Source organism: Polypterus senegalus, chromosome 15 (assembly GCF_016835505.1).
Source record: "Polypterus senegalus isolate Bchr_013 chromosome 15, ASM1683550v1, whole genome shotgun sequence".
NCBI lineage: Eukaryota > Metazoa > Chordata > Cladistia > Polypteriformes > Polypteridae > Polypterus > Polypterus senegalus.
The window spans coordinates 81,212,346-81,229,014 of NC_053168.1; the positions used below are offsets into that span (position 1 = coordinate 81,212,346).

General features: G+C 37.0%; 1 protein-coding gene across 2 annotated transcripts in view; it reads left to right on the forward strand.

Moving 5' to 3' along the window:
- Nucleotides 1–16,669, forward strand: part of glcci1a (glucocorticoid induced 1a) — a 287,506-nt gene that overhangs the window by 152,630 nt on the left and 118,207 nt on the right. For both annotated transcript variants that reach the window (XM_039736251.1, XM_039736253.1), the window contains exon 3: nt 6,190–6,279. In XM_039736251.1, the coding sequence (XP_039592185.1) occupies nt 6,190–6,279 (90 nt within the window). The remainder of the gene's footprint in view (nt 1–6,189; nt 6,280–16,669) is intronic.

The window sequence follows — 16,669 nt, forward strand, 5'->3', positions numbered from 1 at the left end:
ATGTATGTGTGCTTCCCGATTCATTTTAGCCTCGCATCCCCTTGGTTTGAGACGTATAAAAAAATATGCGGTTAATGCAGAAAGACAGATCACCAATTGAAGCTTTATGAATAATGGATACTTTATTCGCAATCAATGATTGTTTTGGTAAAGCCATACTCAGTGTATTCATTAGATGAACGGTAAAAAAGTAAGAGTGAGGGGAGGGTAACTTATTGAGGCACACAGGCAAAACCACAATAGCACGCTGGCTCGATGTACTGTAGTCTTGCGTCAACTCGATCTGAATTGCGCAATCACATTGAAAAAATATATCTTTTCAAGTTCTATTTAGTCCATATGTGTCAAACTCAAGGCCCGCAGGCCACATCCAGCCCGCGAGATCATTTTATATATTATTGTTATTAATGGCCCGGGGATATGAAGCGCTGGTAACACAATAGACTACAGATCCCATAATGCAGCGCTTCAGCTGCCTTGCCGAACACTTACCGCGTTAATCAAGTCTAGCTTATGATGCTGCAAGTTTTTGCGAAGCTAGCCCACACGATGCCGAAGAGAAAAGGTGATTCTGAAGATAGAGCCTTTAAAAACCGATGGGAGGCTGAGTATATGTTTACTGACATTGCCGGTAAACCCGTGTGTCTCATTTGTGGAGCTAATGTGGCTGTAATTACAGAATTTAATCTAAGACGGCACTATGAGACAAAACATCAAGATAACCTGAAAGACCTGAATGCAATGCACAAGATACAGAAAGCAGAAGAGTTAAAGAAGAATCTGACACTTCAGCAGACATATTTACCCGTGCAAAATCACAAAGTGATTTCAAGTGAAGCTACTTTTATGGGAGACACAAATGCACCAGTGCAACTTGCCCCACTTTCCCTGTTGCCAAGTAATGTTAAACCAAGTCGGCACAACGGTGTTCCCAAATACGCACTTTGCTGATAAACTGAGTGCACTGCGCACTGAGTTCGCACGCGCTTGGTGACTTTGAAGAACAAAAAGAATTTTAAGTTGTTTCAACCCATTTGCCGTCGATGTGGAAACTGCACCTGTGCAGATTCAGATGGAGGTGATTGAGCTGCAGTGTAATGGCACACTGAAGGCAAAGTACGATACTCCAGGGCCCGCACAGTTTATTCACTCCATTCCCAGAAATGCTCCAGCTCCGTACATGCGGCTTGAACCTTGTGCATGTTTGGTACCACATATCTGTGTGAGAAGCTCTTCTCAGTCATGAAGACTAACAAAACAGCACACAGGAGTCGCCTCACAGATGAGCACCTGCAATCCATCCTGAGAATCTCCACAACACAGAACCTCACACCAAACATAAACAAACTTGTTGCCAAAAAAAGATGCCTGGCGTCCAGCTCTGATAAAATGACATAAGAGCAAAGACAACTGAATGATTTGATTTGTTATTGCTGAAAAGAACAAATTTTATTTATATTTCCAGGTTTTGTTATGCAGCATGTTCATATTTGAATTTGTATAATTTTGACAGGATATATTTTTATGGAGAGCAAAATCTTTTGGGATATTTAAAATTTAAGTTTATTTTTTATATAAAATTACATAAGAGTAAAGAAATTTAAATGTTTGTTCTTTTAATGTTTACTTTATTTCTAACTTGTATAATTTAGACAGGATATATTTTTATGGAGAGCAAAATATTATAAGTTATTTAAGGTTTGAGATGATTTATTCTGGAATAATATTCTGTCGACTAAATAAAAATTCCTTCTATTTAAAATTTAAGTAAAACTTGAACAGATACGATAGTTCATAATATCCAGGCAGACTTGCACGTAAGAGCGGGAGTCATCCGTTTTAACAAATAGCATATTGCACTGATACAAAATAGCCTGCCCATTTAATTATTTAGGAATGGATAAGTAAATTAAGATTTTGTACAAATAATGTTTTTCATTTTTCTTCCTTCATGGATTCTGGCACCCCCAAGCAACAGTTGCTCGCACCCCAAAGACTTCTCTGCTGCGAAGTGCGGGTATTCTGCTAGTATATATATATATATATATAATATAGTTTTTACTGTCAAATAATGCAAAGAGTACGCGACACGTGTTTCGCCCTATTTCTGGGCTCATCGGATGTACACACTCACTACACCCCCTCTCGGGAATCGAACCTCGGACGTCAGCGCTAGAGGTGCGTTGCACCACGGCGTGTGGTTCGCTTATTTGACAGTATGTAGATTGGGGTAATTACATTCAAGGCATTCGTAGTCTGAATCACAATCTGATTGTATGGGTGGTTACCAGGTGGTTACTCTTTGCATTATTTGACAGTAAAAACTATTTCAACTATTCTATGATCTGCTTCTCACAACTGAAAGAGGGCACTGTGGCGGATGTCAGCCGACTTGCTGACCAACCACAAGCGTTACCTGGTAGGTAACCACCCATACAATCAGATTGTGATTCAGACTACTAATGCCTTGAATATATATCTTTACAAGTATTTTTTTGATTTCCTTTAACTAAATGTACAAATATACAGTGTGTTAGCACTTACAGTATACTGTATAGGTTTTAAAAGTGCTACATACTGTATGGCTGGCGGACTGCTAGTTACACGTTCAAAAAGTAACAGGTCAGGTTAGGTCAGGTTAAGGAGCATGCACTGGTACATCGCGTTGCAGCACCCACCATAAAATGAACAAGCTCGGGATCCTGGTTTTCAACCCCCCAGGCAGACTCATGATCCGGTGCAAACCTCCAGAAATGACTTCTGTTTGCTGCAGCCAGGTGTTACCTGGGCATCAGCTGCTCAAGTCCTTAGCAGTGAGGATCCTGTGAGCCAGGGAATCATGATGGCTGTACTGCTATAATTGATGCTCCCTCACAACGCTGGTAATATACTTCATTCAGGACTCCATGAGCAGCCACTGATTCAACACAAATTCAAACCAGCGGTACCCAAGAATACTCCAAAGAGACAGTACCAAAGGAGTCCAGTCTTCATTTCAGGTCACTTAATAGCGTCCATGGCTCACAACCATATAGTAAAACCGGGAGGCACAGAACATTTAATAACTTCTCATCTCGTGGCTGTTTTTTAATTACTAATCAATATAATGCATTACAACACGATTTGAAATGATAATCTAATCAGTTTTTATTTTTGGAGCAGTGTTCAGTTTTTAGTAACCTGACATTATCAGTAAATAAACTATTTTATGTACTCTGCCCACAACTAGAAGCAATGCTACACATTATCCATGGTAGATACATGATGTTGATATCAACATAAACCTTTCTATATTGTTTGGTGTCATTTGATAACTCACTAAAAATTGAATAGGAATGAATGTGAAGTGTGGATAATAACATTGGCCAAAAGCATCTGATTCAAACTGGTGATTGCTGCTGTCTCAAGTGTAAGGTGGTGGAGTTATATGTGCATAGTCAACATTCTAGTTCTTCATATCACTCTGTTTTAGCTCTGAAATATCCAAGCACATAAGGGCTCTTGGCTTTAAATGGGTTAGATTATTATATTGTGTTGGGTTTACCCAAACTGCCTATAACAGTGAACTTTTACATTTGATAAATAAAAGAATATGATCAATTACCTGTAAGATTTTTGTTTAGCAGATTGCATGTTTGCAAAATTAGGCTTTTCTCTAGAAAATCAAAAAATATGCAAAATGTGAGCAACTGTAGTATTATCCATTAGTCTTTCCATTTTCTGAACCTGAGTTCTTCGTTGTAGAGCAGTGTAACACCAGAGTCTACCCTAGCAGCATCAGGTACAGTGTAGTTACCATCTCTGAATGAAACACCGTTTCCCCCCAGCAATGTTAACATTCACATCATTGGGAGCTGAAAGTAAATCAGATTGCCTAGTAAAAATCCAAGTGCATATGTGAGGCACAATATGGAGACTGCTTTGAATGCGCTGGTAAATGAAATCCAGACCTCAGGGGCTGTGAGGCAAGGCATTAACCACTGGGCCACAGTGCTTCCCTGTATAGACTGGAGACTGCTGCTTCATCACAGTGCCAGTAACCTGATTTAAAGTCCCCACCTAGTCACTGTTTGTGTCTTCAAGTTGTCTTGCACATCCCAAATGCCCTCAAGGAAGCTTAATCAGGTACGACTCTGAATTAAAGTTGGATCTTTTGGTAAACTGATGCCTGGAAAGTGAAATATGATGTTGTATTGTAATGTGTGAGCCTTTTTACATGATCTTTTTTAAGAAACCGAGAAGTAAATACCAAATGTGTCTATCAATACAGAAAACTCCGAACCGTTTCCCCAATCCATCCATCCAGTGTTTTACTTTACACTGTTCCTGCACCCAGTATCTACACACATATTCACACTGGGCGATTTACACTTGTCAGTATGCTTGATGGTAAGCAACAAAAAAACTGAATCTTTCATTAACCTTGAGAGAACTTGAATCCGTTGTACAGAAAGCACAAAAGCCCAGAATCCAATGGTGCTGGTGAGTAAGTATGTCATAATGTCCCAGGGCTTGTTCCTGCCTTGCATCTTCTGTTACTAGGATAAGTACCATCCTACTGTTACTCTAAGTGGAAATAACATGGTGTGGAAAAAGGATGCATGGATGAAATTTTAATTATTGGTAAGGTTCAAAGAACGTGATGGATTATATATATAGTACAGTATATGTTTTATTACAGCACTGCTTTCATCAAAAAGCTCTTAGCTCACTTTCAAAAGTACACAGCAAGGCTAAAGGGCCTTTTTATTTTGTTTAAAAATATAATGTTAAAGCAACTTGTATTTTGGGTAGGAATCTATTTACCAAATTGTGTAGGCTACAATCTGTGAAACTAAACTTAGTGGAGTAGGACAAAGGTGTTTAAAGCTTTGGCTGAAAGTCCATCTGTATGTTTTTCATTATCTGCTGTACATGACGTCATCTCCTGAGCACTTCAATTTCCTCCTACAGTGAAAACATTACAGTATGATTCAGAATTACTTAAATGTAGGTTGGTGAATGAACCTGGGTGCACCTTTGTCCTATGCAGGATCTTGTTCCGCCTAATGTACTGGCATCAAATTGCTATCTCTCTCAGTGGCGGGAATCAAGGGAGTTAATGAGCAGGTAAACCACAGACTGATAGCAGCACAGGTTTGATGCCAGCAGCGTTTCTTCAACTAGGTTTCCTCACACAGTTTAAAAACATGCAGCTCTAAATTTATGTCAGTTTGTCAATCCTATTTAAAGCTAAATTCAGTGATATACCATTTGGATGGCTCTCACAACTCTGACCAACAACAACAACAACAACATTTATTTATATAGCACATTTTCATACAAACATTAGCTCAAAGTGCTTTACATAATAAAGAATAGAAAAATAAAACACACAATAAGAAAACAAAATAAGTCAACATTAATTAATATAGAATAAGAGTAAGGTCCAATGACCAGGGGGGACAGAAAAAAAAAAAAAACCACCAGATGGCTGGAGAAACAAATAAAATCTGTAGGGATCCCAGACCATGAGACCGCCCAGTCCCCTCTGGGCATTCTACCTAACATAAATGAAACAGTCCTTTTTGGATTTAGGGTTTTCACGGAAGGACTAAATGATGATAATGGTCACGTAGACTTCTGCCTATTAATCCGTCCATCATTGTTGGAGCATCATGAAGCTTTGAGTAGGTGGAGGTGGCGCAGGCTACCACCACAAAGAAACCGGAAAAAAGAAACAGAAATCTGGTGTCAGATTTGGTTGGTTTAAAAATCTACTACTTTAGTTGTCATATGTTTACAACTCTATACACATAGGTTACTACAGGCTAAAAATCATAGAATTTGTTGCATCTGTTTACACCAGGGCTAATTTTCCTCATGTCTGCGTGTCTGATGGATACAACATTTAGTTATCCATATGATGTACATTGTGTACTGTCCAGAAAATCAGAAGAAAACCATCCTGGTACAAAATATTTCTGCCTCTATTTGTATTAAACAAAGCTTAATTATTTTTTATGTTTATTGTTTTTAAAAATGGCACTAAATATATTTGTTAGATTGTTGTTGGGCCTCTGACACTGGTTTCTGTATTTTCAGTATGTATATACTGTATATTTTACTATAATTCCTTCTTCATTGGTTGAGACAGCCTTTTGACAGGCTATAATTTTAACCCATTTTTGTTTTGTTTTTTTGTTGTAGACTCCTAGTTGCTGGTCAGAAGAAGAGGCAGAGAAGAGAAGCACACACCAACGATCAGCCTCTTGGGGCAGTTCAGATCAGCTGAAAGAGGTAATTGGATAGATATTAGTTCAGTCTTGCTCCTAATCTTATAAAATTGATGTTACTTGCATACAAGTCAAAGCAGTAAAGGAAAAATTCACTCCAAATTCTGCCATTAATTAACATTTACTAATTGATACAATTATTTGTTCCTAATGTACTGAATACGTCCAGCTGCTACATGTGTAAGAGAAATCTCCTGATTTGGAGCTTCTTTCCTTTAGCTTGCTAGGTTAATGATGACATGTAGGGCTGAAAGATATGGTCAAGATTTATATGTAATAATTTGGCTATTCGCTGGAAGTAGTAGATATAACAGTATAACTGTAAAGGTGTGCATGTTAAGCCAGTTAGTGACTCTAAATTATCCTTATTTGAGTATCCACGTGAGTTTACCATACTATGAACTGATGTCTTGTCAGAGATTGGTTACTGCCTTACACCTGATGCTGGCAGGATAGGCTGCAACTCCCATGACTCAGAATTGAATTTAGCAGATGAGGTAATGGATGAAATATTTTGACATGTCTATTTATAGTTTTTACTCTGCTATTCACAAACTGATTTAAGAAAAAGTTAATAACTGAAACATTTTCATGTTTTCTTTGTTAAAAAAATAGAGTGGACAGTAGATATTAGTAACTTTCAAAAGCATTTTTTCAGTATATGATCAAACACAAATACAGACTTCTATGGACAGTTAAATAAATCAAAACAAGTAACTACTGTATAAGTTTCATACAGTATGAAAAATAATCATCTTAATAATTTTATAACTGGTGATATTGCCTACAACAAAAGCAAGAATCCTTGTTTAAAATCACATTAGAAGTTAAAGAAATTTAAATTTTAAGAATGTTCTCATACTCTGACTGAGGGTAGAAAAGCATCTTAGCTCATTGTGACCTTATTGTCTACACTGTCACTTGTCATACATGCTAGCTGTTATACTTTCCCAGGCCATGGACAGCCATTTCTCCAGGGTGATCCTCTGGGAAATATGAATTCTGCCAAAATTTACTAGATAGCTCCCACTAATTATTATTGATGAAAAGTACTCCTACACACATATATGGATATTGAGCGCAGATCAATCACGGATCTGTTGTAGTGCCAACATGTTTCAAGTTTCAAATTGCTGCCATTATGTTATTGCTGCACCTGCAATGTAAATTTAGTGTTGCCATTTTGCTTGTTTGTGTCCTGTTATTATTTACATTCGACCGAAAGCTTTAGTCATTGCATTTATGCCCTCCCACTCAAACATTTATATCCAAACCATGTGATTTAAGAGGGTACATTATAACTGAATGTGTAATGTCTGGCTATAATTTTTTTTTGTCATATGGTCAGCCACTTCCAAATGAATAAACTAGAGATATTTGAATTTGTTGTAATTTGACACTAAGACTGTAAGGTAGTGGTGGGGTATAGTGTAGCTAGATAGCATCAATTGCTGGTATGCAGGATGAATTTTGAGGTGGAAGAGAGTGACAATGGAACCAGGAATAAGGTGTCAGAAGCTGAAAGAGGAAGACTACTCTGTGAAATTCAGAGAGGAAGTGATAGAGGCACTGGGTAGTGGTGAAGACAGGATAGATGATTGGAACATAACTGAAGGGAGAGAGTTAGGAAGGTGTTTGGTGTGACATCTGGACAGAAGAATGAAGACAGAGACTTGGTGGTGAATTGAGAAGATGCCTGAGGAGTGGAGAACTATATTTGTACTGATTTTCAATAAGGGAGATGTACAGAGCTGGAGTAACTGCAGGGGTGTAATGCTGATCAGCCACACCATGAAGGTATGGGAAGGGTGCAACTGCAAGGAGAAGATGTGGTGAAGGTAGACAAATTTAAATACTTGTGTTCAACAGTCCAAAGCAACAGAGAGTGTGGCAGAGTGGTAAAGAAAAGAGTGCAGGCGGGGTGGACTGGGTGGAGAAGAGTGGCAGGAGTGATTTGTGAGTATCTGCAAGAGTAAAATGGAAGGTCTATAAAACGGTAGTGAGACCAACTGTGCTGTATGGTTTACGCACGGTGGCACTGACAAATAGACAGGAGGCAGAGCTGGAAGTGGCGGAGTTGAAGATGCTACAATATTCTCTCAGAGTAATGTGGGTAGACAGGATTAGGAATGAGTATATTAGAGGAACAACACAGGTACGACAGTTTGGTGACAAAGTAAGAGAGGCAAGATTGAGGTGGTCTGGGCACATGCAGCTAAGAGATGAGAGGTACATCAGGAAAAGAGTGTTGAGGATGGAACCACCAGGCAAGAGGAAAAGAAGAAGTTTATGAATGTGGCAAGGGAGGACATGAAGGCAGTCTGTGTGGCAGAAAATGATGTGAAAGACAGGGATAAATGGAGCCAGATGATCGGCTTTTGCGACCCCTAAATGGGAGCATCGAAAAGAAGAAGTAATTTTGACACTAGCACCTCTTGTGTTTTTGAAAATTGTAGACTAAAATTTTCCTTATACTTAATTGTGTTTTAATTTATAGAGATAAAAGAGGTTTCTTCCATGTTGAAACCTTACAAAACTTGTTCTCCAAAATTCTTCTGCTTACCTTTTCAATATTGCGCAAATAAAAGATTACATTGCTATTTTTTTTGGGGGGGGGGAGGGGGCTAATAGTTGTGAGGGCTATGCTGGACCCATTCCCAGCTGGGATACTATAATGGAAGGACAGTATGGAAGGAGGCATACCTTGGCTGGGATGGAACTGAAGCAACATCACATACAAAGGGATAACTCAAGGGATAATGTGGGGGAGTTGGTGCATCCAGGGCAGTTCCTCCCCCAGTATAATAGATGGCAGTACTGAGCTGGTGTGGACCCAGTAGTGATTCCCGCAGGGGTGTATGGGAGTTGTAGTCCTGAGGAAGGACTGTACTGGAAGTGCTGCCAGGTCTGACATAAATGCGAGTGAGTTAGAGTTGGCAGGCAGAAGGGAAGCTCACCTAAAGGAGGAAAGGGAAGAGTGGTTTATTGAAAGATTGTGAAATTGGTCTGGAAAGAAGGTATTTTGTGCAATTAAAACCTTTGCTTTGCACCTGGGACTCTTTAATGTGGTATGCCTGGAGTTTTGGGGCTTTTTGGCGCCCCCTGTCTTTTACACAGTCTACAGACAAACTCAAGTGGAATTTTCCAGTCTTTTTTTTGCCTTCAAATTGACATTTATATGAAAGTCAATATGTGAAATATTGAAAATAATCCTTGATATATATTATACACATGTTTATGTTTAAACACAGGAGGAAAATCCATACTGCACAAAGAATTTTTACCAGTGTGATGGTTTAGCTGTAATACCGCTCAATATAGGTCTCATGTGTACATAGAAGGAACAGAGTGCTTGTGTTGTGTAATCCCCAAAATTACATATCAGTGATGTGCTTTTTGAAAGTCTTGACCTTGCATAGGAAAAAAATTCACAACATCAGTATTGCTGTTGCAAATGGCCTACAAATAACAAAGTGGGCCATGAACTTTTAGTACAGTTGAAAATAAACTAGGACATTACTAGCATTAAAATAATGTACCACATGACTCGGGTCATTGGGTTAGAAGAGGAAGATGATGTGAGAAATATCTAGGAAACCAGCTTGAACAGGATTTTATTGGAACTGTTTCTTTTTTTTCCAGCCTGGTGATCCGAACATCACAGAATATTCCAGGTGCATTCTCACTAGCACAGTACAGGCACTGAGCATAATTTTCTATCATTTATATTCAGAGATTCTTACAATATAACCTAATGGTATTGACTCCAGCCACCGTAAAAAAAAACTCACACTGTTCCAGTGTAGTTCTGAGGTGTTACCCGCTACACTTGGGTCCTAATCTAGGTGGTTCGTCGTGTGGTGGGTGCAGCAACATGCTGTCAGCGCATGCTCCCTCTCTCTAACAGTATATTTTCCTATTGAATTACTTATCTACCAATATATTTCATTGAGGATGAAAATTTCTTTAGCATTTAATTATCTTTCGGAGTTTTCTCCCTGTATGTTAATGTCTTCCATTTTTATAAATATAATCAGTTTTCATTTTCCTTACATATAACACTTTTCACTTGTCTACTTTTTTGATTTGATACATTATTTTCTCCATGTATTTTGTAATGAAAAAAAATGTAATCTCATGTTTTCATGCAGAAGAGAAAGATATAAATGGTGATCAATATTGTACACTATAATGGCAAACAACATGAAAAATGTTCATGGGAAAAAAAGAAAGAAAATGTTGCTCATGTCACATAATCCGCGTGTCAATTATCAAATTGCTAAAATATTGGTAATACATACTTTTGGAAAAATCAGTACACATCATGTCCTGGTAATACTGTATGTTCCCATAATACTGCACTTCTAAGTTGAAGACAGGACTCTTGACCAATAAATGGGCAGTATAGGCGAATGTTTAATTCAAATGATTGCTAGGTTTTTATGGAGTTTCTTTCACTAATGTTTATTAGAGTTTTGACTATGCACACATTAATTACAAAACATGTATGCAAACAAGTTAGCTTTTATTTTTTCCTTTATATAATAATAATATATGTACTGTATGTAATTGCTTTTAAAAAGCAGCTTTAATATGTACATTTTTATACCATTACTTATTCCAATACTTTGGGATTCTTGGAATGCAGTGCCATTCAGTTATCTCACTATCCAGAAATGTTTAATTTGTACAGGCTTCACAATAAGGCTTATTTGCAGCCATTTGTTAGTTTTGGTACTTTTAGAAAATATTTTCCGAATCATCAACAGAAACTGAAACTGACATACAGTTACAGTATATTTAAAATCTTTTTTTCCATAAGTTGAGAGTAAATTCTTTTCTTGTATAATTACTTAAAATATTGGAGGATCATAATAGGGACAGCTAATATAACTTTTTTTTTTTTGCATTTATTGATATAGAGGAAGCAAATTGGTAACAACCACAGGTAAGCTGATGTTTGTGCTGTGGTTCTTTTAGGATTTTTGTTTCTGAAATTACTAAATATATTCGGATATTCTTCAATTCTTTTCGTTGATGAGTGCCTTTTAGAAATCAATGGTTTTGTTGTAAAAGGTCAATCACTTCTCCTTCTGTCAGAATATCCTATTGATTTATTGACTAGAAAAATGAACTGTTAAATCAATAGGAGAGCATATTATATCTTTTATGAATAACAATGCTTATCAGTAGTTCAAAAGGTGGTATGGTTTCACAGTAGCTATTCTTGCTGCCTTACATTTCCATGATACTAGGTTTACTTCCAGGTGCCAGTTTTGGAAGTATTTGGAGTTCTGCTTGTGCTTTGTAATCAAGCTTTCCTCCCTCATTCTGCTGATATGTTTGTTATTTGGTGTCGATCATTTGGTCCAGAGTGAATCAGTGTGGGTGCGTGTATGAATCTGCTTGTGCCTACTGCTGTCAGGATAGATGCTGACCCATAGCTCCTGAATTGGACCAGGAAAAAAACAGATCAGTTATTTATTTATTGATGTTTAATGCCTTTGTGAAAGTATTCCTTAGCTCCCTTTAGATTCAGACCTAATGAATCACTGTTTTTCATTGGAGTGATATTGAAAGATGTATTCTATTTAATTTTTATAGATGGATAGGTCAGGTCAGGTCAGGTTGGAGAGCATGCACTACTACAGCATGTTGCTGCACCCACCCCATGATGAAACAGCTCAGGAGCCTGCTTGGTAACCCCCCCCCAGACAGACACCACCCTCCGGAAATGACCATCTATTTGCCGCAGCCAGGTGTTACATGGTTGACCCCTTGGCCTGGTCCAGCCGTTCGGGTCCTCAACAATGTGGATCATGCAAGCTGGATCACCACTGGGGAATCGCGCCACATGGCCGTAGTGCTGTAACTGACACTTCCTCACAATGCCGGTAATCTGCCACATTCAGGACTCCACGAGCAACCGGTCATTCAACACAAAGTCAAACCAGCGTTACCCAAGGATTCTCCAAAGAGACACAGTACCAAAGGAGTCCAGTCTTCATCTCAGGTCACTGGGTAGCATCCATGTCTCACAACCACATAACAAGATAGGACGCACCAGGACTCTAAAGACATCATCCTTTTGCATAGATCTCGGGAGTGATAGATGGATAAATAGAACTTTATTTGAACTTGAGTGGAAAATCCAAACAGACATGGGGAGAACATGAAAATTCCATACAGGCAATGTCTGGGAAAGGATTCAAACTAGGAATCTGAGGCTCTGAGGATATACTTACTCTATATCAAAATTTAAAGTATGCAAATACTTCTTGAAAGCCATATTTAAAAAAAATGCTTCCTTGTCTTCCAGCCTTTTCAGTGGTTTGGCATTTCATCCAGTAAGATATACTGCAGATTAGTCTTGCTTTCACACCAGACCTGTTATTTTAATTTTGAAAGATAAAGTTGGATTGGTGTCTCATTTTTTCACTTCCAAAGGCTGACTGCTTTAAAGATATTGTGTCATTTTTTTCAGTTGATTTAAATATAAACTAATAGAAAGCTCAAATTTGTCAAATTACATTTATATTCTTTTTTCATGTACACCACTGTATTCTACTGATTTGTAAAGCATAATATAACATTATTAAACCCATTTAGTCCAGTTCTGAGTCAAGGGGAGCCTATTCAAGCAGCATTAGATGCAAGGTAGGAATCAGCCAAGGATGGAGTATCACCAGTCCTTTGTGCAGCTCACTCACACACCCACAATGTGACAATTTAGAATTTCCAGTTAACCTAACACTGATCTATTTGGGATGTAAAAGGGAAACCAGAATACCTGCAGGAAAACTCATTGAGACCTGGGGAGACATCTACAAGCTTTATGTAGACCGCTACCTGGCACAGGATTGAAACTTCGGTAACTGAATCTGTGAGGCAGTAGCGCTAGAAACTCTACCAACAGGATATCTCCATGTAAAACATATTAAAATAATGTTTTCTTCCGATACCCTATTATAAAATATTTTTGGACATTTATACATGTACACCTTGTTTTTTGTAAATAAGGCAATGCAAAAACTCTCTGCAGTTTACATGTGGTTTCTCATTCTTTGGTAATAGCAGTTTAACTGACACGTCATTTGCTATTCAATGTGAAGGTTATTGCATGCTATGTGTTTTGTGTGCCTTCCTAATTGCACATATAGTATAATGATTAAGTTCATGCTTGTGACATCAATTTTAAGTTATTCTGTTCGATACCTCAGGTAAAAAGATACTACATAACCCTTCACTCTTTTACAGATTTTGATTTTTGTTTTTCTGTATGTTCCGTCTTAATTTGCGTAAAATGGCTTCCTCTTTTTAACCTTACTGTATTGGTTTTGAATATGCTATGCCCTTTTAAACTCTATAAACCCAGCCACAGGCGTCTGTAACTGTAGTATGCAGGGCTATTCTGGACTTGGTATCTTATTGATTCATCTAAAATAAGTTTCTGCTGAGTATACATGAGAGAGTCTGCACAATGTGTTAGTACAGATGTAAGTGCAGTTTATGTGGAAGTGGGGAATTGGCAAGCCCAAAAATCATTTCTAAGTGTTTTACCATCTTAACCTTATGGAATGTTCTTCTATAAGCATATTTATGTTTAATTCATTGTAATAAGTAAGAACAGAGAAAATGTAAAAATGCAAAAATATACAGTTCCATGCAAATGTTTGGACACTTTTGGCCAAAATGACCAATGTTCTTGACATTTGAAGTAACACTTTGTAAATACAGCTGAAACAGCAAACAAACTAAAACAATAGCATTTTAATGAAATTGTTAATGTGCAGTTAGAATTTATTTGAAGAACTGAAAAAATGTAAAAAAATAAAATAAAATAATTATTAAAGGATAAATGTGGCATTTGCAAGGTTTAGGCACCCTTTCGGTTGTATGGTCTCAGAACGTTTTAGGTTGTTAGTCTGGTCTGGTTCAGCTCCTTAGGTGATAGTCTGGTCAAGTTGTGACATTAGGAATTGTCATCTGATGACAATTCCAAAGCCTAATACATCTGAATCATCAAACATTTTACAACATTTAACAATCGTGAGCTCTTCTATGCAACTAAATAAGGAACAGAAAATTAAAGTAATTGATGTCAATAAATCAGGTGAAGGCTCTAAAAAGATATCAAAGTGATTTCCACAGTCTAAAATGTCATTAAGAAATGGCAGATATGGGGAACCATGGAGACAAGATCTTCATGAAGGGCCATCGGAAGGAAACCATAACTACAATCTCATTATAAAAAAACAACATCTGCATAAGACAAGAAGCATTTTGGAACCGAGTGTCATTGACAGATGAAGCCTAAATCAAACTGTCTGACCACAACCACTAAATGTTTGATTGAAGAAGAATGGAGCAGCATTTACTGTTATGTACAGGGTGCATCCTTTATGTTTTAAGGTGGTGTGGCAGATGATGGCACAGGAAACATTGTGTGAGTACAGAGAAGAAAGGATTCCACTAACCCTAATTTTGAAATCTATTTTAAATTAACACAAATAACACAATATCAAGGTTTTGGAGCTGCCCTTGTAATCCAACAAACCTATGTATCTTTGGAAATCTGTGGTTAAATCTTAAATATGCTATGAACGCAGTGCAGCCTAAGATTATCTTACAGCTGGAAACAGTCTGCAAGGAAGTATGGGGAAAAATGAAAAACAAAAAAATCTGAACTCATACCGTGCTACAAAAAAATGTGCATGTTGCAATTTTTGGCAAAAGGGATGTTACTAAATACTGACTTATTGTGGTGCCCAGACTTTTGCAAATGGCACAATTACAGTTTTTTTAAAGGATTTTTTTTAAGTTCATCGAGTAAATAATAAATCTACATTACAATCTTCTAAAAATACCATTGTATTAGTTTTGGTTGCTGTCATAGTTTATTTTATTTTATTTTATTTAATAGTCAACAAAATACGTAATTTGGTGGGGAGTGTCCAAACTTTTGCATGGAACTGTATATTCAACATTTCTTTATGTTGTATTAGGTTTTACACTTTTCATCAACTTGGTAATAACATGCAGATAACTGCTTTTGTACATCCCCCCTCAGAAATCATCCTCTGCTGAGCTGAGAAAGTGTAGGACAACGTGATTTGTCTTTCACTTAATACATAATACATACATAATACCATAATAATAATTCTCATCTCACTTTACATTTTGTTTTATTATGAAAGTTCAGCTGCTGGAACAGCTCTTCCAGATCTCCTTTCTTATAGATCTCACAATGTTGTAGTCTTTTCCTGCATGTTTTATTATTTTTAATCCTTTTATGAAACAGTTGAGTCATATCTCGGAGGTACTATATTCTATATACTTGAGTACATTCTATACCAATATAAGAATCTGAAAGGAAAGCAAAAGATTCATCCATTGAAGTAAATTGTATCCTGCAGAATACCATAATCATTTCCTGTCCCTATGACATACTTCTTTTTTTTTTTTTTTTGAAAATTGGTACCATACGTGTAATTTAGATGAAAATATCTCCTTGTGCAAACTTTATAGTTCTTGTCTTTGCAATATTGAATAAAAACGATACTGCAGTGTAATTGTAGGTTTAAAAAAAATGGAAGAAATGCACTTACAGGTCAGTAAACTAGGCTATGTGAAAGACGGTGGGAAAATAGTAATCAAATTGTTAGCTGTATTTCTTAGCTACAATTTGACTCTGCCATTCACACTACATATCTCTATCTATCTATCTATCTATCTATCTATCTATCTATCTATCTATCTATCTATCTATCTATCTATCTATCTATCTATCTATCTATCTATCTATCTATCACTCAGTCGGAGTAGTGGACCAGTTTGTTCCTTTTCAGACACATGGAGTGGTGTTATGTAAATTAAAAAGGAAGAACATAGAATAATGCCAGCAACATCTTTTTCAAGAAACTATATTTTGAGTGTCTTTGCTTACTTTGTATATAACACATTATTTTTGAAATAGTTATTACTCTGTTTAAGTTTTTGAAATAAGAATGCATTTAATTTCAACAATTTTACTGTTTAAATAATTATTACACATGTTTAGAAAGATTTTTTTCCACTTTCGTGTTTATCATAATATTTTGCCATTTTCATTTCCCATGAGTGTGGGGGAAACACTGAGGGTTTATCGTAGATCTTGTGGTATGACACACCTGTGATCTGCGTTCAACGTCTTGTGTACAACTTGTCAGAAATTTCAAAAAAGACTTCAGATATGATTTAATTTTATTTTCTCTTGGCTCACCAGCCCCAACGTTTCCTCTGGTAACTATTTTTTGCATCCCAGAGTTGGCATTATCTGGCCACTTATAATGATTTTTTGTCCTTAATTAAAAAAATAAAGCATAATAAAAAATGTTTTGTCTTGGCAGTAGGAA